General features: G+C 38.7%; 1 protein-coding gene across 9 annotated transcripts in view; it reads left to right on the top strand.

Annotated features, from left to right (window-relative positions):
• The window catches only part of Nbea (neurobeachin), a 545,747-nt gene that overhangs the window by 283,510 nt on the left and 238,228 nt on the right, over positions 1 to 24,009 (top strand). For all 9 annotated transcript variants that reach the window (XM_076574103.1, XM_076574106.1, XM_076574104.1 and 6 more), the window contains 2 exons: positions 11,611 to 11,719; positions 14,908 to 15,074. In XM_076574103.1, coding sequence (XP_076430218.1) covers positions 11,611 to 11,719; positions 14,908 to 15,074 — 276 coding nt within the window. The remainder of the gene's footprint in view (positions 1 to 11,610; positions 11,720 to 14,907; positions 15,075 to 24,009) is intronic.

Below are 24,009 nucleotides of genomic sequence, written 5' to 3'. Positions count from 1 at the left end.
CACTTGTATTGGGTATTTGACCAGAGGTCTCACCTCATTCATTTAGAGAGGCAATCCCATGGCCAAACAAGGTACTAGAACTACTAAATGAATCAAGAAAATAGATAGGACATAAGGTCAGTATTCAAATATTATTTGATAGCATGCTTATAAAAGAACCAAATCAAAAGTAAAGTGAAATACTTAGAACTATTCTCTTAATATATACAAAATCATTGTACAATAAAACTACAATGTATTTTATATAAACTAAAAATTGAATAAATGCGCAACTCTTCTCTGCCATGGATCTTTCTAAGCTGATAATACAGGCCTAAAGTCCTTGGAGGATTTTTTAGTTGTTGATGATGATGTTGCTTTGTATTGTTTTTTGTAGAGATTGACAAGCTGATTTAAAAATTTCCATGAAAGAGCAGAGGGACTCTGATAGAATATAACTAGGTTAGATGATTTACCCTACTTGATTTTAAGACTTCTGGTAAGCCAAACCTGAAAAGACTGCTACAAATGCAGCCCAAGACATGGTCGTAAATGTGCTTTAAATATTCTAAGTTGTTGTTCCCTAACTCAGTTGAGAGGTCCTCCAGTGTGAAGTTTGTAGATGGCAGTGTTGTATTGCAATGGTAACTGCTAAATGCCAAGCTGGTGCAGTATTAATGTAAAGGTAGAAAGATCAGAGAGATAGAGGGAGAATTTGTATCTTACAAGTCAGTGAGGAAGTCAGGTTCTAGATCTTCAGGCTGCACCACTTTCCTGGGCAGGCCCCTTGCCACCTGGTCCCTTGGATTTAGTAGACTGATGGGAGATTGTTCTATGCTGCTTGAGGCATGAAGAGTCCAACCTGAATAGTTCTTCGGCTTGTAAAATTTGTCACCAGTGCCTGTGGAAGTCCATGGCCTCAGTTCACTGTGCCAGTTACACAAATACAACATATAAGAGCTACAGTATTCCTTCAGTTGGTGACCAACTTCTTGGTACCAAAATCCTAGACTGGCCAGGCCAGATGGAAAGCTCCCAACCTTTAAACCTGCATGGATTGTGCTTCTCTGACACTGATAGATATTCTCATCTTCAGTCTGCTGAGGCATTTGTTTGATGTGAGTTGCAGCATCTTACTACCAGAGTTGGGAATAAGGCTTGTAGGGATAATGTAGAGCTGGTAAGCATTATATCAAGCAAAAACCACATTCTGCCTAGGACCCTGGTAAAAGCTGCTCACATTCATCCCTTTTGTTAATTCTCACACATAGAATTTTCCACATTTTACAGAAGACTACATAAACCAGAAGAGCAATAATTTGCTGAAGAGTTTTATAAAACGGTGGAAGAGAGGCCTTGGTGGGTTGAGCCAAGGTGCCCCATGGCCAGTGAGAGAGACATGTCATGCAGACATGGTGGTCAGCAGTCAAGGAAGCATGGCAGAAAGTCAACTTACACCATGCAGACATGGCTCCCACGTGGAAAGTTTTATTAAATGGGGAAAGGGGGTAGAAGAAAGAGAAAACGGGCTGGGTCTGAGGAGAGGAGAAGAAGAGAAAGAGAAAAAAGAAGAAAAGGATGGGAGGAGGTGTGCACTACCTTGTGACTAGAGAGGAAGGGAGAGAGAGAGAAGGGGGAGGGGTTTTCTCTTAAAGAGGATTTTATGTAAGATGATATTGTCAGGGTCCCGGGTGGGCCAGGGGCAGGTCTGAATGCTAACAAAGAGTGCCTTTCAGGAAGATGGTCAGAATGTATGATCTTTCATGAAAAAGGGAGAAAAGGAAGATGATGTGTGTATGTGTATATCTGTGTATATATATGTATACATAAGACTATGTGTGAAATAAAATAGTGACTGAACAAAAGAGATAGCCATAAGATGCCACAGTTTATAAAATTTAAATATATACAAATTAATGAGCACTACATAGTTGATAATTCATTAATTAATAAAATCAAATATGACTTTAAGTTATATAGAAAAAATAATACTATGTACACATCCGTTAGTTGAGTTTATTGTTCATCGTAGCATTATAATGATGCAAAAAAAAGGGAAAGAAACAAGAATTTCAGTCTTAGAAGATATAGATAACAGAACTGCATGGGCTGCAGGATATTGGACTTCCTTTGGGTATTAGAAAATATGCAGTCAAACTCTCACTACAGCAATCATTAAAAGATAATAAACAAAACAGTATTTGAATTGGGCAAAAAGTTCAGACACTACTGAAATCAGTATATAAATGGTCAACCACCATTTGGAAAGATGTACAAATTTTTTTTCATTTGAGAAATTCAGTTTTGAACCACAGTGAAACAGTGCTGTATACCTGCCAGTGTGGTAGAGTTAAACAACATATGGCAGGCGTGCAGAATATCCATCCACCTGGAAAATTGATTATTCAGAATCTTAGTAGGTCAAACATACACATACTTTATGACCCAGTTTTTCTAAGCCTGGTTATAGGTCCAACAAAATGAAAGGTCTATGTTAAAATGTGTGGGTGAATGTTCACAGCAGTTTTATTCATTTTAGCCAACATTGAAAATGATCAGATATCAATGAAAAAGTGGGTAATAACCAAATAATAATGCAGCATCATAATGAAGTACACAGTCAGCAAATGAAAATCTTTCCCACTTATGTGACAATCAACCAAAGACAAAATTATAGAAATAGAAACTGGATCACTGGTGCTACATATGGCAGTTTATATGAAATAGTTTATTTAACTAAATTTATCAAGTGGTGCATTTAAAGTAAGTTAAATACTGTATACAAGTTAGATCTCTATGAAAGAGGTTAGAGGAAGGTGCCTTAGTAGGTAAAAGCAGTGGCTGTGCAAGCCTCATGACTTGCGTTCAACTCTCAGAATATAGTGTGGAAGGAGACAACTAGCTTTCCAGAGTTACCCTCTGACATTCAAATGCGTACACCAGCAGCTCAAGTGTGTGTGTGTGTATGTGCATGTGTACACACACACACTAAATAAAATAATAAACAGACAAATTTTAATCTACTCTTCATTACTTATAATGTGCAAATCATGCAACTAAAGCCTGTCTTTATCTGGTCTTCCCTCCTGCTTGACACTGCACCAGGCACATGCTGTGTCCTGCTTATAGTATATTTACCAACACAAAACAAACAAAAGCTTGATTCTGCTTCTCTTACCTTTCTTCACTCTGAAAGCTGTTAAATGCTAACCTGGAGTGATGAACTCCTGAAAAGTCAAAGACACAACACTTGTTTTTTATGTAAATAAGAAGCTATTTGTGTTTCTCTAAAAGATAACAAATGAGGTAGGGATCACATAACTTATGCAAGGTACTCAGTCTGGTATGTAGTTACTTCTCCGCGTTCCTGACAAACAGTAAGGAGTCAGGAAATTTCACTTGGTTTTTGTCTTAGTTGGGGTTTCTATTGCTGCAATGAAACACCGAGACCAAAAGGCAAGTTGGGGAGGAAAGGATTTATTAGGCTTACACTTCAGCATTCTGTTCATTTACACTTCAGCATTCTGTTCATCACTGAAGGAAGCAGGACAGGACTCAAACAGGGCTTGATCCTGGAGGCAGGAGCTGACACAGAGGGCATGGAGGAGTACTGCTTACTGGCTTGCTTCCCATGGCTTGCTCAGCCCGCCTTCTTATAGAACTCAGAACCAACAGCCCAGGGATGACACCTCCCACCATGGGCTGGACCCTCCCTCATTGATCACTAAATGAGAAAATGCCTTACAGCTGGATCTCAAGGAGGCATCTTCTCAGCTGAGGCTCCTTCCTCTGATGATTCTAGCTTGTGTCAGGTTGACACACAAAACTACCCAGTACAGTCTTATTGTTAGTATTTATATAAGTGATATTCAGATGGGGTTTGAAAGACTCTGGAGGAAGTGGAAAAAATTGAATACCTCACACAGCTCACCCAAGAGCACATATCTTCTGTGTTACCAATATGGTGGAATCAGTATTATATGGTCTATGGCATATTGTAAGCGGTACATCTACACATGTATACACATGTGCTTATAGACTGTTGTGCTATTTAGTCATCAGTGGAAAGGCAAAAGCAATGGCACTACCTCTCATCTTTTGCAAAAGAAAAGTATTTTAGGTAGGGTTTCTCTAGTTTTTAAAACTTGTACTGGTAGACTGAACAATAAGAAATTAGATGTGTTAAGTCTCATTCACAATATTTACAACACACAGTAGCAATCATCTTCCCTTCAGGAAGAAGCCATGTGATCACAGGAACACAGAATAGCTTGGAAACTTCACACGGAACCACATGCATGTCTTTCTTGTATCCTTGTATTATATTGTGGCTAGTTGTACTGTTATGCCTATTGGCTTTTATACTTTCTTCCAACTTTGTTTTTTATGATCTGTATTTCTCCACTCTTATTAGTACTGAAAAGTAAGTGGGATAGAATGACACAAAGCAAGCTTCCTCTGTAGCCCTGCCACATCTCTGATCTTGAGCTTTTGTTGTTACAGTCCACAGTCACTGTGCTATTTCTTCGCAGTCTTTCTTATACCTAACATTGTCTCCTTCTCTTAGATACTAGCATCTGGTCTGCTTGACATGGACTCACAGAAATTAAGCCAACAAACATCTTAATTATTTAGCTGAGAATTAAAGCAGAATGGTGTAGTTATAACAAATAATTTTTTAACCATTGTCTTGACAAGACTTAGAATCTTGAGTAACTACCAACTTTTTCAAAAATAAGGTTTAGAGAATGGAAAAGGTTTCATGGTCTTTTTTTTTTTAGCAGAATTTTGTTTGCTAAAATATTTGTTGTGTAAAGAGGATTTTGATAGATGGTAATGCTTTTAATGTTTTACTTTTAGTAGAATGTATCTTGAAAACAACTGTTCTAAACCAATATCCCAAGGTTATAGCTAACATGTCCTAAAAGAGCACTAACTTATTCTACTGTTCTCACAACAGCTTTCTAAATCAGTATTAAAAATAGTTCAATTATCTTACCTTCTTCAAAACACACACACACACACACACACACACACACACACACACACACACACACAAAACCAAAGTAATGGGGCTATAGAGATGGCTCAGTGGTTAAAAACATTAAAACATTGGCTACTTTTGCAGAGGATCCAAGTTTTATTCCCAGAGCAACTGACAACTATATATAACTCCAATTCCAGAGGATCAGAATCCCTTTTCTGGCCCCTGAGGGTACTGAATGCACATGGTGCACAAACATCCATGTAGACAAAACACTCATACACATACCTAAAGAATAAAAATACTGAAAAAGAATTTAATGAAATAAGGAAACTGGCAACAATTTGCGTGAGTTTAAACTCGGCAATAACTTATCTGGATTTGACACTAAAAGAAACAACCAAAGAAAGATGCATTGAGCAATAGTTGCCAGAAATCAAACTTTATGTTTGCCAAAGGTCATGCATTACCAAGAAAGTAAGAGGATAACGGGGTTAGAACAAACACTTTTAATTAACATGTGTGATAGTGGCTTAATATGAAGAACCTGTAACCCAAAGGTAAAAGGTCTAATGGTTCCTATTTAACATTGGGCAAAAGGTTTGATACAGGTATTTTTTTTTCCAAAGAAGATGTGGAAGTGATTGTTGGGAAAATAAAAAGATGGTCAACATCATAAGTAATTGTAGAAATGTGGGTCAGGATGCGCTGAGGCATCACTAAATATACCCTGCAGTTTTGGGAATGGCCACTCAAATGCTTTTAGGGATTCAGGAATCCAAAAGGATCATTTACTCTAGAGAGGAGTTGAGTGACTCTTCAGAATTTAAACATAGACTTACAATAAGACCAGAATTTTCACCTTTATGCATATCCTTAAGAGAATGGGAGGCAAATATTCACAGTAGCTCAAACTGGTAACAACCCATGTGTCTATGACCTGATGAATGCATAAAGAGAGTATGCCTTATGCAAAGAACAGAATATCATGGGGCTCTTAAAAACGAGTGATGTACTGACACGTGCTACATGTGGATGGATGTAAAAATTCACTATCTGAAAGAAGCCAGAAGAGTCAATGTTTATATGGTTTCATTTAAATAAAATGTCTAGAATAGGAAACTTCAAAGAGAAAGGTATGTGTTAGTACTTCTAAAACATGAGAAACAGAACCAGCACTATATGCTGATGGGTGTGAGTGTGTTTCACTCAGTATTTTATATGGTACTTAAGGTTAATGGGTTGAAATGATAACTTGTGTCTGTGTTGGCTCTCAAAAACCTTGGTCAAAACAAATTGACTGTTAAATAAGACTAACCAATTTTTACCATCAAGAAAACATGATTCTATGAGTTTCTTTATGGAGTAAAGCTTCTTAGATCTTAGAACTGCTTCCTACAAAAATAGGGTGGAAAATTGTGAGCTCCTGTGGTGAGTGGCTTTCTTTTTCCTCAGCATGAGTAAGCAGAGGGTTGGGGACACTGGGAAGACTCTCCAGATAATTGGCATTTTTCTCCGGTGTGTCTGAGGCCAGTGGTTACTTAAAGTGTAGCGCCCACCCCACCTCTGCACTTGCTATTCCACTGTTCTGCTCCTGGGAATGAGACCTATTAGCCAGCTGGATCAGGAGCCCTTCCTTCATGCTGTCTCCTCTTAACCTATTTATGTTTTGGAATCTTCAGTAAATTTCACATTAGTTTTCTTTTCCCTTGCTTCAGCCTTAAGCACGTGTTCAGCAAAGGCACTGAGCTAAATGCTCACATGTTTCACATCCCTCTCTTGAAGCCTATTCATCTACAAACTAAGCCAATAACTTCATCAAGTTAGTGTTTGAAGTTTGTAGTTCTCTCCAGTCCCCTATGTATGTGTGTTTGTGTGTCTGTGTATGTGTTTGTGTCTCTGTGTGTACATGTGTGTGGTATATGTGTCCCCAAAGGATGATAGGTCATTCTCTATTATAGTCCATCTTATTTTTTGAGGTAGAGTCCATCACTGATCCTGGAGCTCATCTGCTGGCTATTCTGTCTTGCCAGTGAACCCCAGGGGTTTCCTTTCTCTTCCCCCTCCCCCATGCTGAGATTATAGATGTATGCCACCTCACCTGGCTTTTATGTGGGTGCTGTAGGTTCAAACTCAGGTCCTCCTAACCACACAGCAGTCACTTTTCCCAGGTCCTCTTTTGATCCTTTGTGCTGTTCCAGGACAGCATCACCATAGAGTATCTGTCCTCTGCAGTGATTGGGAGGTTATATCTGCATGTGGCAGGGTCTTCGTTTGAACAGCTGTTACTACTGGGAGCATCTCCATGAGTCCTCCATGAGCAATGCCTAGTTATTCAGGCCAGTTCTCATCACAGAGTAATTGTGTTTATTGCAGAGCAGAGACAAACATGGTTGTAGCACAATTTTCCAACATGGTTGAACTTGAACTCAGAGCAACTGAGAATTTTTATTACAACTCTGAAATAAAGGATTTATTCACTCAGCATTCTTGGTGGAAGATGCCATGCAGATTCTGCAGGTCATTGTTTTGGGAAAATATTAAAACAGGTTAATAAAATTCAACTTTGATAGATTAGAAAAATACTGACTATTCAGGATTCTTAAAAAATACATAATTTTAAAACTATATTTTGTCAACCTTTACAAAAGTCAGCATATGTAATAGTTTCTTCTTTGGCTTTTCTGTGATTGTCAATGAAGAGGACATGTGTAACTAGAAGTTTCTCCGGGTCCCGCCAAGCCCCACTTATAAAATAATCGCTCAAAAGATTATATTAATTAAAACTGCGTGGCTGTTAGCTCAGGCCTACCACTGACTCACTCTTACATTTAAACTCAGCCCATTTCTGTTAATCTATATATTGCCACATGTTCCATGGCTTTACCCATGTGCCATTACATGCTGCTTCCTGGATGGCAGGATGGTGTCTACTGACTCAGCCTTCCTATTCCCAGAATTCTCCTTGTCTGCTAATCCTGCCTGTACTTCCTGCCTGGCTACTGGCCAATCAGCGTTTTATTAAACCAGTATAGAAAAGCATTATTCCACAGCAGACATGTCTGCCATAAGTAGATCAAATGTAGTGGTGAATATAGGAGGAATTACTATAAGTTGGTGTTTCATAAATACATATTCTAGTTTTTTATGTGTTGGGGAGTTTGTGATGTGTTGTGTAATGTGCACATATGTAGGTGTGCATACATGCTTGTGGAAGAGGGAGAAGTGAAGTATCTGTCTCTGCTGTTCGCTGTTCTCTGCCTTGGGAATGGGATCTCTTACTGAACCTCCAGTTGCCTTTTCAGCTAGGCTAGCTGGCAAGTGAAATCCACCTGTTTGGCTTCCAATGCTGGGTTACAGGTGCACACAGGGAAACCTGGCTTCTTAAAGTTAAGTCCTGCTTGCAATACAAGTGCTCTGAGCCGCTGAGCATGTCACCAGCCCCATAAACACAAATTCTAGGACAACGTCAAGCCTCTGCCGTTCTAATCAAAACTTAAGACAATTGAATAAGGAAGAGAGACTGATGTTATTAATGAACTATGAAAAGCAAAACTTTTGATCTTGAAAATAATACTTCAGATTAAAATCTCAGCAGAGAATAACCTGGCAACCAATAAATATAAGCATTAAAACTGAATTTTTAAAAAGACCTAGGTAATATAGAGAGACTGAGAGCTGAGGATTCTCATACTTTATGAGAAGAAACTTGGTAAATTTGCTCTTTAATGGAAAGCCAGAATTACTTGAAGTTAACTCTTCAAATATGTATATTTTTAAGTCATATAATAATTCCTAGTTGCAAAAAGAAAGGTTAGAAGAATGGCTTGACAGTTAACCATACCACCTGCTCTTGCAGAGGACCGAGTTTAGTTCCTAGCCTCTATATCGGGAGGCTCACAACTACCTGTAACACCATCTCCAAGAGATCTGAAGTCCTCTTCTGGTCTCCACAAGTACCCATAAACATGTGAACTTACACACAGACACACACATTTACACATGATTAAAAAAATAAAATAATTTTAAATTTTACAAAAAAAAGTTTCACTGTTTTCAGCTGACAAATGAAAATATGTTTAATTATTACTCAAAGGGTAATGACACAAGTATTAAAAGTACATGTTTTACTCTAAAATATTGGTTAATAAAGATCCAGTATAAAAGTGAAATTATGAGTAGTTTTTCAGATTTTGACATGAAACAAGGTACTTCAATTTACTTCTTCTTTTCACTTTCTTTTTATTTATTCTGTGTCTTACATCATGTATCTTGATCCCATTCATTTTCCCATCCCTTTGCATCCACCCCTGCACACACATACACCCCCAAATAAAACATAACGTAAGAGAAAAAGGAAAAAGGGGGGGACTAAAAATCTCATCATAGGAGCTGCAGTGTGACACAGTGAGTCACACGGTGAACTTCTTTGTCCATATATCTTTACTTGTAAGTGTTCATTGCAAAGAGTCATTGGTCTGGTTTGAGGCCTCTAGTTTCTGCTACACTATTGATGCTGGACCCTCACTGGGACTCTTGTTAGACATCCCGATGGTGCCCTGTGTTGTGAAGATCCTGCAGCTTTGGGTCTGCGGGTCAGGTCCCTTCGTGTGTTCCTGCAGATCATAGATGGGGTGGATGTTGGGATGGGCCAAGTTCTGGGCCTGGGCAGCTGCAGGGTTGGTCCGCCCACCAGTTGTCCCCATCCTCACCACCAGGGTGAACTCTCCAGCACTGCCCCAGTTAATCACCCTTGTAGCAAGGGCCAGTTTTCCTGCTTTCAGACCCTCAGAGTGGGCTCTCCCACACCCACACCATCAAAGCCAGCTTTACTGTTTCCCAGGTGAGGTACAGAAGCCAATCTCCCTAGTTCTGCAGCAAGTGAGGGGCAGGGATAGCCCTCCTGCTCTTATGACCCCAGGACCAGCTCCTCCACCTGTCTTAGGCATTGATGAGCAGGGGAGGGAGCACGGAAGGACATCTCTCCTTTGCCCATGCCACCACATGTCAGACAAGTAATGGAGACAGCGCCCCCCTCCCCAACATCAGGACTGGGTCACCCTTCCCTCCAACCATGGGCCAGCTCTGCTGTGCTGTCTAGGTGAGGAGCATGGCTCACTTTCCTGAGTGCTGCAGCTGGTAAGAGGGAGGGTCTGCTGTGGGATGGTCTTTATGTCAAATGTGTTGCTCTGATGTCTGTTGCAGGCAGTAAGGGGCAAGGGACTGGCTCACCCACACCTCTGCCAACATGGCTGGCTCTATTATGTTACTTAGGTGAGGTGCGGGGCCTGCTCTCCTGAGTGCTGCAGCTGGTGGGGAGCAGGGACAACTCTGCTGCTCTTGTGGCCTCAGGGCCAGTTCTCCCACCTGCCTCAGGCATTGTTGATGGGGGAGGTCTAACTCTCCTTGCCCATATTACCACAAGACAGGTGGGTGATGGGGACAGCCTCTCTCTTGCTCACCAACTTAGGGCTGGCTCACCCACACCTGCACTAACAAGGTTGGCAACATTGTGTTGCCCAGGAAAGGTGCAGGGCCTGCTCTCCCAAGTGTTGCAGCTGGTGGGGGTCTTACATTTAAAATGAAACAGTGATACTCCTGAGAATTCTGTCAGGGTAAAGAATTTTAACAGTTGGTCATGATGGTTTCAGCCAATATGACTGCCACCATGAGCCAGAGATTGCTGCTTTCTCTCTGTGGTTCTCATTTGCCTGGATTTGCCAAGAAGTCCTTTGGTCTTATGGAATTTCTAGACCTGCCATTACCTGCTCAGTTGATTTTGAACTGAGACTTTCTCTGGACCTGGGGACGGGAGCATCTCTCTGGTCTCCAAGGCTTTTCATGTGATGTGGCCTGAAGCATGACAGCTGACTCCAAAGAGAGAGTTCCAAAAAAGTCAAAAGCTGCCAGCCATCCTATGCCATTAACCCAAGTCATGTGACATTACTTCTTTATTCTGCTGAGCACGGGAACCTACAGAGCAGGCCACTAAGAAAGCAGAAGTGGGAGTATCAAAGTAATGCTGCAGAAGAGTGTCACCATTCTGGAAAGAACTGCCTCAAAGAAAGAAGTTAGCAGAAGACTGAGGGAGGGCCCCATGTGTCAGTCACAAGATCTCTAAGACAGGTCACTTTGAGGAAAGCAGGTGAAAGCAGATTGCTGAGCACACTAGCTCTACAAGAGAACAGGCTGGGGAGGCTAATAATGGTGGGGATACTCTATGGTCCATGCCACACACTGGAAACACAACAGTATCTGCCTGTTAAGTTCTGAAGCTGGGGGAAGGGAGTGCAGGAAAGAGCATTTGACTGTTCATTATATTTGAAAAGCTTGAGTTTTAAAGAAATAGCTTACTAATGTGCCCTACTTTGCATTGCAATAGTTTAAAACTTTGTTTCATTATAGTTCTAAGAATTTAGAATCTCCTCATTTAGGAGCTTTAGAAGTCCTTCAGGCCTATCATTTGCCTTGCTAAACATGCCACAGTTGTAATTAAGATATATCCTCTCCTTTATAATCTAGCTTTACATAAGTTTTATGCATAATTTTTGAAATAGTAAAATTGTATTATTGTAAAGTAATTGGGCACCCCTCCCAAGAAAAAAGCTATCATGAAATAGTAAATCCAATGGTATTTCTCTTTTCAGATTGCTGTGCCATGCTATGAAGGACCACATAGTCCGTGTTGCTAATGAAGCTGAGTTCATCTTGAACAGACAGAGAGCAGAGGATGTACATAAGCATGCAGAGTTTGAGGTAAGGTTGTAAAGTCAACCATCACCCATTTGTTACCTGACATATGACATACTTCAGGAGAAAATACCTCTGAAAGCATTTTAGGCCCTGCTTTTAAAGATTTTCCTCAGTGTCAATCAAAACACTGATACATTTGCACCTTGTCACTCTGTCATGTTCTCTTCACCAATGGGGTAGAGAGGCCTGACGTCATTCTCGGCTACTGTAAAGACAGAATCTTGAGATTCTAAAAACCTTGTTTTTAATCTATTAGAGCTTTACATAACAACTAGGTGTATGTGGATGCTTGGTGTGATTTTATGAATGGACTCATGTGGAGCTCAACAGATCTCCCAATTTCACTATTTTAAATACAGCAGTTGTTCAGTATTTCAGGTCACTCAATTTTTTTCAGAAATACATAGATAGTCTAATAGTTGGCTTTCATAGGCTCCTGGTGACCTTGGAGTTAATAACTGCAAGAATTCATTTTCCTGGTGCATCATGCCAGTAAGTGAAGCTAGAGAAGAGAGCCTGTCATTCTACCTTCCATGGGGTTTTTCTCTTAGTAGAGCAGCTCACTGAGTCATGCACATTGATGGACTAGGTCTGGTGATCTCTGACCGTGATAGCTGAAAAGCATGAGACAGAAAAATAGCTGTTGTCACTTTCATACACACAGCCACCCCTTGATTGGTCAGATGGATAGCAGGTACTTGATGTACAGTACATTGTAAAGACTGTATTTAAAAAAACTGAAACATCAGTAAAAAAAAAAAAAAAGTATAGTGACAGGTAGTTTACCAAAGTTAAGTTTCATATCACTTCAGCAATAAAATTGTTGGATATTTATCAGGGTATCATGCAGTATTTTAGATGGCTAGAAAAACTGAATTATCTCTCTTTTGAAGAATATATTCATATATAAGATGTCAGAACTCAAAAAAAGAATCTTTAATTGCATTTCAACTATGGTAGTAAATAAGATTTAGAATTTTAACTGAATTGCCTGCAGGATCAATTCTGAGGCAATCGTATTTCTACTAAAAAAAAATTCAGGTTGTTTTGTGGAGATATAGCAGACCAATATTTGTCTTATGAAGCATTTCAAATATATTTTCAGGCATACAGATATTAGCTATGACCTTCAGCTCATTTTTAAACAAAGGGGCCATTAAGACAAGGACAATGTTTCTTTGCCATCTATTTATTACTGTCCCACATAAGGAATATTTAAACATTGTTTTGTAATTGCTCTCCTGACCACAATGATTTGTTTAAAAATTGTGACATTTTGTCTGTGCATTCTGTGTGCATGCATCCGTGGCTCCCTAGTAGAGAAGTAAGACTTTCTCAGACTCACCCTAAGTGTCACTTTTTTCTGAAGTAGTGGTGAATTTAGTTTCCCTGTGGCTGTGCAGCAAGGGGAGGGGGGGTGGAAGCTTCTGAAGGCAGTGAACATGCAGGTGAGACATTTTTAGGACTCAGGATCCACAGTGTATACTGCCAATAGAAGTCTAACTTTGAGAGAATAGTCACTATTACTTAATGGATACCCACCGGTTTTTTCAGATCAAATGCTTACGTTTGTTTACTTCATGTTAGAATGTTAGTAAATTCACTAGTATGTGTGTATCTGTGTGTATATATGTGAGTGTGTGTGTATCTATGTGCTTGTGTGTGTATGTGTTTGTGTTTGTATCTGTGTCTATCTGTATGGGTGTATGTATATATTTATGTGGAGGGTGTTTGTGTGCGTGCGTGCACTAAACACATCAATTTTAAACTATAAAAAAAAATTTCAGAAGGGATGACATTTGACTAGACTTGACAATTCTCTTTAACCCTCATAGAAGCCTGCAATTAAGGGAGAACCATATTTAATTTGAACTGAGTACTTCACAGTTAAGGCTTTTTTTCTTAGTTAATACTATAATTGTTAAGGAAGAAAAATGAAAGTTTAATTTTACCCTCCAATGAGCTAATGAAATATTAACCTCATTATTGCAGTAGATCTTTGTACTAATTGGTGATTCCCTGTACAAAAAGATAAATTGTAAAATGAATTAATCCTTCTTAGAGTACTATGGGTTCTTTCTACAGAAGAGAAAGCTTGCCTAGAATATGTGTCAGCAGACAGGACTGTGTCCCCATGCCTAGGGCTTTACACAGTGCTGACAACTGGAGCTGGTTACATGTATTTTCTTAGATGTTTGAGATGTAACTCTAAAATCACAGCCTGAGCCAGTCTGCACAGTAGCTAATCTAAAACTCCAGTCTCCTTTCAGCTCTGTATCGAAGATTTTGCTAACAGGGTCTGTTGATCATCAAGAAGCGGGAATAAGATGCAGATGTGACAATTGATGGCTGTGATTGGGAATTGGGAAGATGAGAATAAGAGTGATTCTTGTGAGACTTTTTGAAGTACTAACTATAAGAGTTTGGAGGGAACACTGGGAAAGCCTTGTCTTAGCTCCTCATTTTACAGATCAGAAATTAAGAGCAGAAAGCAAGCAGAGTCTGCTTAAAATGTGAAATAAAATCCCAGTCTGCTAAATATCTAAGTAATTTTTCTTCTACACTACATTGTCTTTCAGGAAGCAAAAAAATTATATGGCAAATGACAAGATTTTTGTTTTCAAAGTAATTATTGAAACCATATATATTTTATGTGAGGCTTGCTAAATTGGTTTTAAAAAGTAGACTTAGGTTTTAGTAAACCATTTCTTCTTAGTGATTAATTTTGACACTGAAATCAGATTTTAAGAAGTGAACCAAAGTATAAAAGTCATTAATTTTGTTGATATTTTTCTTTTTTTTTTTAAGATTTATTTATTTATGATGTATACAATATTCTACCTGCATGTATCCCTGCAGGCCAGAAGAGGGTGCCAGATCTCATTACAGATGGTTGTGAGCCACCATGTGGTTGCTGGGAATTGAACTCAGGACCTTTGGAAGAGCAAGCAGTGTTCTTAACTTCTGAGCCATCTCTCCAGCCCTTGTTGATATTTTTCAAAATATTTTATATATACTTTTCAGAAGAGCACAGTTTTCCAATTTGAAAGGTGGTTCTGCCTCCTTTCGGACAAAGTCTTAGGTCTTGTCACATGGGGGTTTAAATTTGGTTGTTCTTCCCTTCAGCTTAAGGGGAGGCATCAGTTTTTCGTGCTACTTAGTGTGTTCTTACTTGTTGCCTGCCTTCACAGTCACAGTGTGCACAGTATGCTGCAGACAGGAGAGAGGAGGAGAAGATGTGTGACCACCTCATCAGTGCGGCCAAGCACCGTGACCATGTGACGGCGAACCAGCTGAAGCAGAAGATTCTCAACATCCTCACCAACAAGCACGGTGCCTGGGGGGCTGTCTCACACAGGTGCGTGAGGATGGGTGTGGAGGGAGAGAGGAACACATGACAGAACTGACAAGAGAAAATAAAACCCATTCTTCACCATAACCACACATTTGTTACTTAAATATCATTGCAAATATGAAAATGGGCCTCATTTATTAGTTCATATCTTCATTTTAATAGTTTAAATGGAAACCTAAATGGTGTGTTTTGTTTGGTTGTTTGTTTGGTTAGTTTTTGGTTTTTGAGACAGAGTTTTTCAGTGTATTCATGGCTGTCCTGGAACTCACTCTGTAGACCAAGCTGGTCTTGAACTCAGAGATTTACCTGCCTCTGCCTCCCGAGTGCTGGGATTAAAGGCGTGCATTACCGCCACCCAGCTAAAAACCTTAATGTTTTGAAATTTTCTCTAATGCTACTAATTTATATTTTAGAGTAATAGGTAATGATAAAACATTTGCTTATGCAAGAGTGCTAGGTGTAAGATCTGCCTCTCTTTTTAAAAGATTTTCAAAATTAACTTTATGTCATTTTTACCTTTTATTCTATATGGTAATAAAATATAATCACTTATTATAGAGAAATAATACACTACTTTAGAATGGTTTCTTTCACTCTCCATTCAACTTTATGGATTTTTCATCTCAAATTATATTTATGTTGCTGTAGCATAATTAAACCAAAATTGATCATTTATGAAATATAAATTTTCTGTTTTCTGAAGTGTATGGCACATAAGGTGTTTTGTTTTTGTCTGTACACAGTCTTCACCAAAAAGACTAATGAAAAAGCTCACTGGGTTTAGATTGCTGGTGTCACCTTTCTTACATCTTTCTTTTATTGAACCCCTCACATGTTTTGACTAAATTTCCAGCAGTGTGGTGATTTGTGGAATATAGACTGATGCTACTGTGAAGCATTCTGGGATCAGTGATTCTGTTAGAGGAGACATGACAGTCTGTCCTCTGCTTACAAGAAAGATTTAAGAAAATAGTAGTGTTTTGCATTTAAGGTAATACTGTAGCCTAATAGCTTAGAAAAAGAACACCAAGTACTTGACATTTATAATAAGCACATAGCAGCTATACATGTTACTTTCAGGAACTGCATTGTCTTCTCAGGCTCTGCATTTGCAATGCAGACTCCATTAATCAAGAGACCTACCACACTGGTGTTACCTTAAGGATGCTCCACTCTCAAGTGGCTCAGACTTGGCTGCATATCTTATCACCTTTCAAGGGGAAATATGCAATGCCACTATGTCAGGGAGGTGCACAACCTCATATCACACAGGAAATGTAGCCGTGGTGGAATTGCCGCCTGTGCTGCAGATCTCGTCACCCATCTCAGGCCATTCAGTCACTCCTCCCTAGAACCCATCTTTGGTTCTGTCCATTGCTAGACAGGTGCCACTGTGTGCCTTTTTCTGGAGAGACATGAACACGTGTCTATCCACCCCAGAGAGGGCACCAACAACAGACTAAAGAAACAGTTATACCCAAATCTAACTTAGTAACTGACTCTGGGTTAATTGGGTGTGTTAAAAGGAGCATAATTGAAGAATTACTTCCATGCAATGGCAACAACTCATGCAAGCTGCGTTCTTGCAGCTCCCTACACTACTTGAAACAGAGTGCAGATCTGAGGCCTCCTCTTCCCCTTAACTGTCACTTTCCATAGAACTGTGAGAGGGGTTTGTGAGTCCTTTACATTTCAAGAGCTTCCTGAGCCTGGCATGTTTTGTTTATTTCTAAAGTTCCATAAGCCTCCCTCCAGAAGGGGCATACCAATTCAGAGGAAAGCCCATCCAACAAACACCAAAGTCTTTGTGCCTGCATGAAACTGCAGTCAGCAATGTTTTTATTAAAGAGTTGTGTGCAAGCCCAGCAGCACTTTACCTATATTCCAATGGGAATCATGTATTTCTCAATGTATTGGGAAAATATTATAAATTAACAGTTGCTTTTGAATGCTTTCTTGTGATTTACAAATGTTCTCACAGTTCTCATTTTAATTCAGCAAGAAATAGAATTAATTGCACATTGGCATTTTCATTTTCTTTCAGGGGGACTGAAAAGCATGTTTCCAAGTGGAGTGGCCGTGTTTTGATTAGAGGTCGTTTTTCTGGACTGCTTAGCAGTATTTGACAGTCAAAGCTCTGTGCTCCCTTGGTTGCTTTGGTTCCCTTGCTGCCCACTTGGCCCCTGTTGTAATGCGTCCCTCACAGTTCATAGCTTCCCCACTGCATCCACACTGGCTTCTGCTGCATTGAGAGCAGGCTGACCTCACTTTGCATGTTGTCTCCTCTCCTAGGCCCTTCAGATTCCAGTGGCTTTCTAGGCCACCTTATCAAATTCTCCCACTTCCTGTCCTTTCATCATTTCTCTGAACTCATAGCTCTAATTCCTTTCATGGCCTTAAAATTTTAAATGTTTATTTCTTTCACCTGTTATTATGGATTTTCAACTCTATACCCAGTGTATAGTACTCTACATATAACAGATGCTCAATGCATATTCTTTACATTTATTTTTTATATTCTAATAAAAAAATAGAATTATAGCACTTCTCCCTTTTCCTTTCCTCCCTCCAGCCCCCCAGTCCCCCTCCCTTCAACTCATTCCATGTCCCCCCACTCTCAAATTAACAGCTTCTTATTTTTTGATTTTTATTATATAAATATGTATAAATATGCATGAATATGTAAGTGAAACCTGCTGAGTCTGTTTTTGTTAGTGTGGATATGGCTTCAGGGATGACCACTTTGTATTGAATAACCAGTTAGAGGGCTCATGCTTAGGAGAGGCTAATTCTTAATTCCAAAGTCATTAGTTGCCTATAATTCTTTCTGTAGGAACCCAGTGAGATTTTCTCCCTACACCATTAGCATATCTATTGATACTGTCATTATTCCAGTCTTGTTCAAACAGCTATTCCTAGTCTACTTCCTGTTATTCTGGCTCCTAGATGATGTTCTCTGAGCCATCGATGCAGGAGCTGTGCTGTAGATGTGTCCAATTTGTATGGAATCCTCACAATCCATTCATCTCTATGTTGTGTCCAAAAACAGTTTTCTGTGATGATCTCCATTTGCTGTAAGGAGTCGTGTCTTTGAAGAGGAGTGGTAACTACACTTACCTGTGGGTTTAAGAATAACTTTTAGAATATAGTTAGGAATTATGCAAAGTGGCAACAGTAGATTCTTTTCTAAGATTCTTGAACTCATTCACTCTGAGATGGTGACCAGGTTTCTAATACCAGGCGTGATTTCTCTCCTGTGGATTGGACTTTAAGTCGAACTAGACAGCTGTTGGTTACCACAGACATGAGAGTACTGTGAATAACCTGTGACTAACAATTCAAAAGCAAGTTTTTAATGCCTGATACTGGGGCTGTTGTTAGTCTGTGACTCTTGTCAGGAGCATTATCAGCCCAAGCACTATAACGTGTGTGTGTGTGTGTGTGTGTGTGTGTGTGTGTGTGTGTGTGTGTGTGTACATATTTACATTCCAGACTTCAAAATATAGTCTAGAGCTATATAATAAAAACAATATGATATTGGCACAAAAACAGAGATGTAGACCAATGGAATAAAATAAAAGATCCAAACATGAGTACTTATAACTACAGCCATTTGACATTTGAGACAAAAAAATACATTGCATACATTGAAGAAAATGTTGAAAAGGCATTTTTAACAAAGATCCTGAGAAAATTCCATGTCTACATACAGAAGAATGAAATTATACCCATATATATCACCCTGCACAAAAATTGTCTCCAAGTGGATCAAAGAAATAATTTGAAACCAGAAGTGCTAAAACTACTAAACTAAAACATAGGTAGTACCTTACATTATATAAATTTAGGAAAGGACTTTCTTAATAGGACTCCATTTCTCCAGGAATTAAGACCAACAGTTGACAACTGGAGCCTGATAAAACAAAAAAGCTCCTGTACATCTAAAGAAACAACCAATCAAGTGAAGAAGAAACCCACAGAATGGAAGAGTATCTTTGTAGCTATATATCTAATAGAAGATTAGTACCCAAAATATACAAAGAACGATATACCAAGAATATACAAAAAACAAAGAGTCAGGGGGGAAAATGACCCAATTTTTAAAAATGGCCTAGGAATCTAAACAGAGTTCTCAGTAGAAGAAATCAAAATAGCTAAGAAGTACCTCAAAAAAGTGTTCATCACTCTTAGCAATTTGGGAAATGCCAATTAAAACACCTTTGAGATTCTATCTCTCCTTAGTCCAAATGGCTAAGATCAACAAAAGAACTGATTTTAAAAAAAAAGAAAGATAAAACGCTCCTGAGGTTGTGGATAAAGAGGAAACCTCATCACTGTTGGTAGGAATGCAAATTGGTGCAGCTGCTCTGAAAATCAAACTGGAGAATCTTTCAAAAAATGAAAATAAATCTACCATATGATCCAGGTATACCATCCCTTGGCATATGCCCAAAAGACTTGACCCCCTACCCCTCAAGGACTCAGCAGTGCTCATTGCCACTCTGTGCACAATAGCTGGGAAGGGAACAGCCTCAATGTCTCTTGACAAATAGATGAGTAATGAAAATGTGGTGAATAAACACAGTGGACAACTAATCTGTGAAAAATGAAGTCGTGGAGTTTGCAAGCAAATTGATGGAGCTAGAAAGAAAATATGGGTGAGGAAACCCAGACTAGAAAGACAGATACATTTATAGTCTCTTGTCTGTGGTTCTCAGCTCCGAATCTTCAGATGTGAGTCTATAACCTGAAATAACAGCAGAACCCAGGAAAGTAAAAAGGACCCAGGGGGTGGGGGACCTTGAGAGGGAAATAGCAGGATTCAGGTGCTATAATGCAAAGTGAGGGGATGAGCAGGGGGACTCCAGCTGGAGAGGAGGGAGGAAGGTCAGTACAGAAGGAACAGGAGAGGAGGGACAAATAACAGCAAGGTTGTTTGATAGATCCTCAAGGAATCCTATGATTTTATGTTTACCTAAAGTTAAATTCAGTGTGTATTTTTAAAATGAATTCATTCTTGAAGGTCTGTGTGCTGTAGTACCATGTGTCAGTGGTGTTTGGGCTTGTCTTTATCATATAGGATGTGAGCTTCATAACATGAAGCTCTATTGTTTATTTGTTGAGTATTGTATTAACCTTCAGCAAATAATTTCTCTGCTCCTCAAGTTGTGTAATGAATAAAATGAGTAAATAGTTTCTACATTATTAGTAAAATGAATTGATGTGTGTAAAATGTCCGATGTAAGATATATAGTACATCTTTGTTCCCTTTTTTTTGTTTTTTTTTGACTACTTGCAAAGAGCCTATTAAATGCAATAACACCCCAATATGTTATTTTTATTTTATTCACTTTTTTTGTCAACAAATTGAAACTTGACTCCTGTCTATGCCAGCATAGTTGTAAGCAAACTTGTCCTCTAGCCTGGTTTGTTGGCTATTAGAAACAATGATATTAAATAAGAGGTAACAAACACACAAGTTGTGGAAAATGCCAGCAAGGAAAAGTACAAGGCCCTCCAGGACTTTTGTTCTATTAGGGAAGAGTTCTTTGAAGAAGCTCTGTTTAAGCTAAAATTGGAAGTGATTGTTAGATGGGTGTCTACAGATAGTGGTTTTAAGTCATTCAGGAGAAAAATATTACCAAAACTTTGACCTGAAAATTAACAAGATGAACAGAAAAAGAATAGTTTGTCTACTGCTTAATGAACAGGGGAGTCAGTAGCTTGAAGTAGTTTGAAGAGTTGACAGGAGAGTAATATATGAGCAACATGATCTGTGTCCTTATAGATCATACTGAAAATGTGTGACTTTGTCAGGAGAGGCATAAAAACAATAAGAACTTTGAACTGCAGGGCAACAGGATCTGATTTATGTTGATAAAGATAAGTCCAACTGCTCAGTGAAGCTGTGTACAGAACAGATAAGAAGGTATGCATGCTCACCCTGTTCAGACCTGCAATCTCTCAGTCCAGTGTCTCCTCTGTCCCGATCACTCGCTGGTTCTCTCTGACTTTCCTAGCCCTGCTCCTCTCATCCCTCTGCAGGAGTTCTGACTGGGGCTCTGTTTGAAAGGCTTGCACTATGTCTGTCTTTCCCAGTATCACAGCATTTTCAGTGTGGGAACTGAATGCTAATCCTGTCTAAATTCTGCTTATCTACTCTACATTAAATATGAATGAATGTCACTCCTATAATCTACCTCATGTAAAAATGTTTACTTTTAACACAGATATGCCAACTCTGGGTTTTTACTCAGTCATGCTACAGGACCTAACATACTTTAGCATTTAAATTAACTTTGTTGCTCTCTCTTTCCACTTTGACTAAAGTCTAAAATTTGAAAAATCCTTTTAAAATATGTATCTCAAATTTCAGTACTATTAATATAAGCTTGAGCTATTTTTCTTAATCTATATTAGTTTTGAGGATTATATTTCCTACTTTTACATGCCATAATTGCCTATATCAAATCCAAAGAATCTAGCAGACCCTTGAGTTTTTAAGCCTGTGTCTTAATTTTTATTGGGCTTTTTCATAGAAATATTAATATTTAGATTCTGTTTCCTGATAAGATGCTGGTAGGACCAATTACTGGGTGCAGCTGTTTATGAGCAGTAAGTATACTGGCACATCGTATTTAGTGCCTTATTTTTGTTCTAAGGTAGATAATACTTTTTCATTTTACACATAAGAAGTATGAAGCTGATAGAAGGCTAATGTCTTGACCAGCTCACATAGTTAAATAGTAGTAGAGGCAGATTTTAATTGAGATATGTCTTAGCCTGGAGGCCAAGGTAATTCCAGTGTTGAAATTAATTACTAATTATTTATATTAAGCATTAAGACCATTGATTGAAATGATAAAATATCGCTAGCTAAATGGAAAGAAGGTTTAGAAATATGAGGGGTTTTTTTGTTTTTTGTTTTTGTTTCTTTTTTTGGCTTTTCAAGACAGGATTTCTCTGTGTAGCTTTGCACCTTTCCTGGAACTCTCTTTGGAGACCAGGCTGGCCTCGAACTCACAGAGATCCGCCTGCCTCTGCCTCCCGAGTGCTGGGATTAACTGGGATTAAGCATTACTGGGATTAACCAGTAATGCTGCAGATGTGGAACTGTCAGTGATTTTAATGCAACCGCTGTAACTAACATTTAAGAAATAAAGGCAAATTGTCTCTTAAAGAATGGCGAAGAGTAAAATCTCGACAATGAGATGGAGTGCACGAAAAGGAACTCAAAGGGGAAATGAAGCCACTGACATCCAAACTTAGCTGTGTGCACTCAGCAGCAGAAAGAAGTTGACAGGGGAAAGAACAGGAACTTAAAGATAGATCATGGGCTTTCACAGTTGAAGAACAGGGATGAGCCGACTCCATAAACCTATGGCACAGTGTCAGAAGGTCTGTCATTCCAGTCAGTGGAGAGAGGGGCGGGGGGAGAGAATGAGAATGAGTACAGAAAAGTTACTTTAAGAAGATAGTTAAAACATGAAATTTCATAGAAGATACCAAGTTAGGGACTTAAATATAGAGACTCCAAATAGAAAAAAATTAAAAGCTATATTTAAACATACCATAATGAATCTGAAAACTAAAGATAGGAAATTTTTGAAAGAAGTCATGTAAGAAGAAATAAACAAACAAAATATGTGTTACATCTAGTGGAACAAAAGCTCACAAGATTATAGCTTTCTTGTAAAAAACACAGAGCCAAGAAAAAGTATTATTAATTCAAAGTTTTATATCCAGCAAAAACCCTTACTTTAATTATGGCAAAATGAAAGTGTTGTCACCTAAGTTGTTAGCAGAAGTCACATTCTCAAAGAAATGCTGAAGATATTGTTCCAGAATACAATCACTGAGAACAGCTGGAATAGCAGCTGGAACTTCAAAAGTAAAGAGGGTTTTGTTATGTTTGTTTGTTTGTTTGTTTGTTTGTTTGTTTGTCAACCGTGACATTAGAAAGACTGTACTAGAGAAACAATGGACCTTTTTTTCAACAAATATTACTGGAAACACACAAAATTTGGAGCAGCCTGTACTGCAGTCCTATATAAAAGTTAACTCAAAATAGGTCTCAAACTTATACATAAAATGTGAAATTATAAAACTTCTAGAAGAAAACAAATTCTTTGTGGTCTCATCTGGTAGAATGACTGATTAATCACTAAAGATCTGATTCTTAAAAACATAATAATAAAAAAAAGAAAAACATAGGACCAGAGAGATAGCTCAGTAGTTACAAGCACTGGCTGATCATGCAGAGAATCAGGGTTCCATTCCCATCAGCCATGTGGCAGTTCACAACTGTTTGTAACTAGTTCCAGGGGATCCCATGCCCTCTTCTGACCTCCACTGCGCATCAGGCAGTCAAATGGTACACAGACATACATGCAGGCAAACACTCATACAAGTAAAATAATTTTTTTAAAAAGAAAACATCACAAAATGGTCATTATCAAAACTAAATATCTATTTTTAGAGGGGAAAAAACTCAAAAGAACTTGAAAGGATGAGAGAACATCTGCACTAGACTGGAAACCCCATAGTTTACAGAAGATTTATACCTAGAATATAGAATGTACTTTCTGTGTATAAGGATATGAAACAGGTACTGCAGTTTAAACAAGCAGCAAAGCCCTAGAGGAGACACTTCACATGAACAAAATCGCAGAGAGACAAGAAGCACATGAAGATACTCAGTATCAGCTCCTACAAAAAGTCAAAACAAGATTCAATTATGCGTTTATTGGAATGTCCAAATGAAAGCAACAGAGATGTGCTGGCAAGGTAGTTCAGCAAGTAATGGTGTTCAGCACCATGCAAGAACTGGAAAAGCTATGAATGAAGCATGTGTAACTCTCACACATCCCTGTAGAAACAAATGGGTTCAGCTTCTTTGGGAATATTTCAGATGTTATATATATATATTATATCTCAG

The sequence above is a fragment of the Peromyscus maniculatus genome, chromosome 6 (assembly GCF_049852395.1).
Source record: "Peromyscus maniculatus bairdii isolate BWxNUB_F1_BW_parent chromosome 6, HU_Pman_BW_mat_3.1, whole genome shotgun sequence".
In the NCBI taxonomy this organism is placed as follows: Eukaryota; Metazoa; Chordata; class Mammalia; order Rodentia; family Cricetidae; genus Peromyscus; species Peromyscus maniculatus.
The sequence above is the reverse complement of the archived record's forward strand: the minus strand, read 5'-3'. Positions and strand labels throughout refer to the sequence as shown.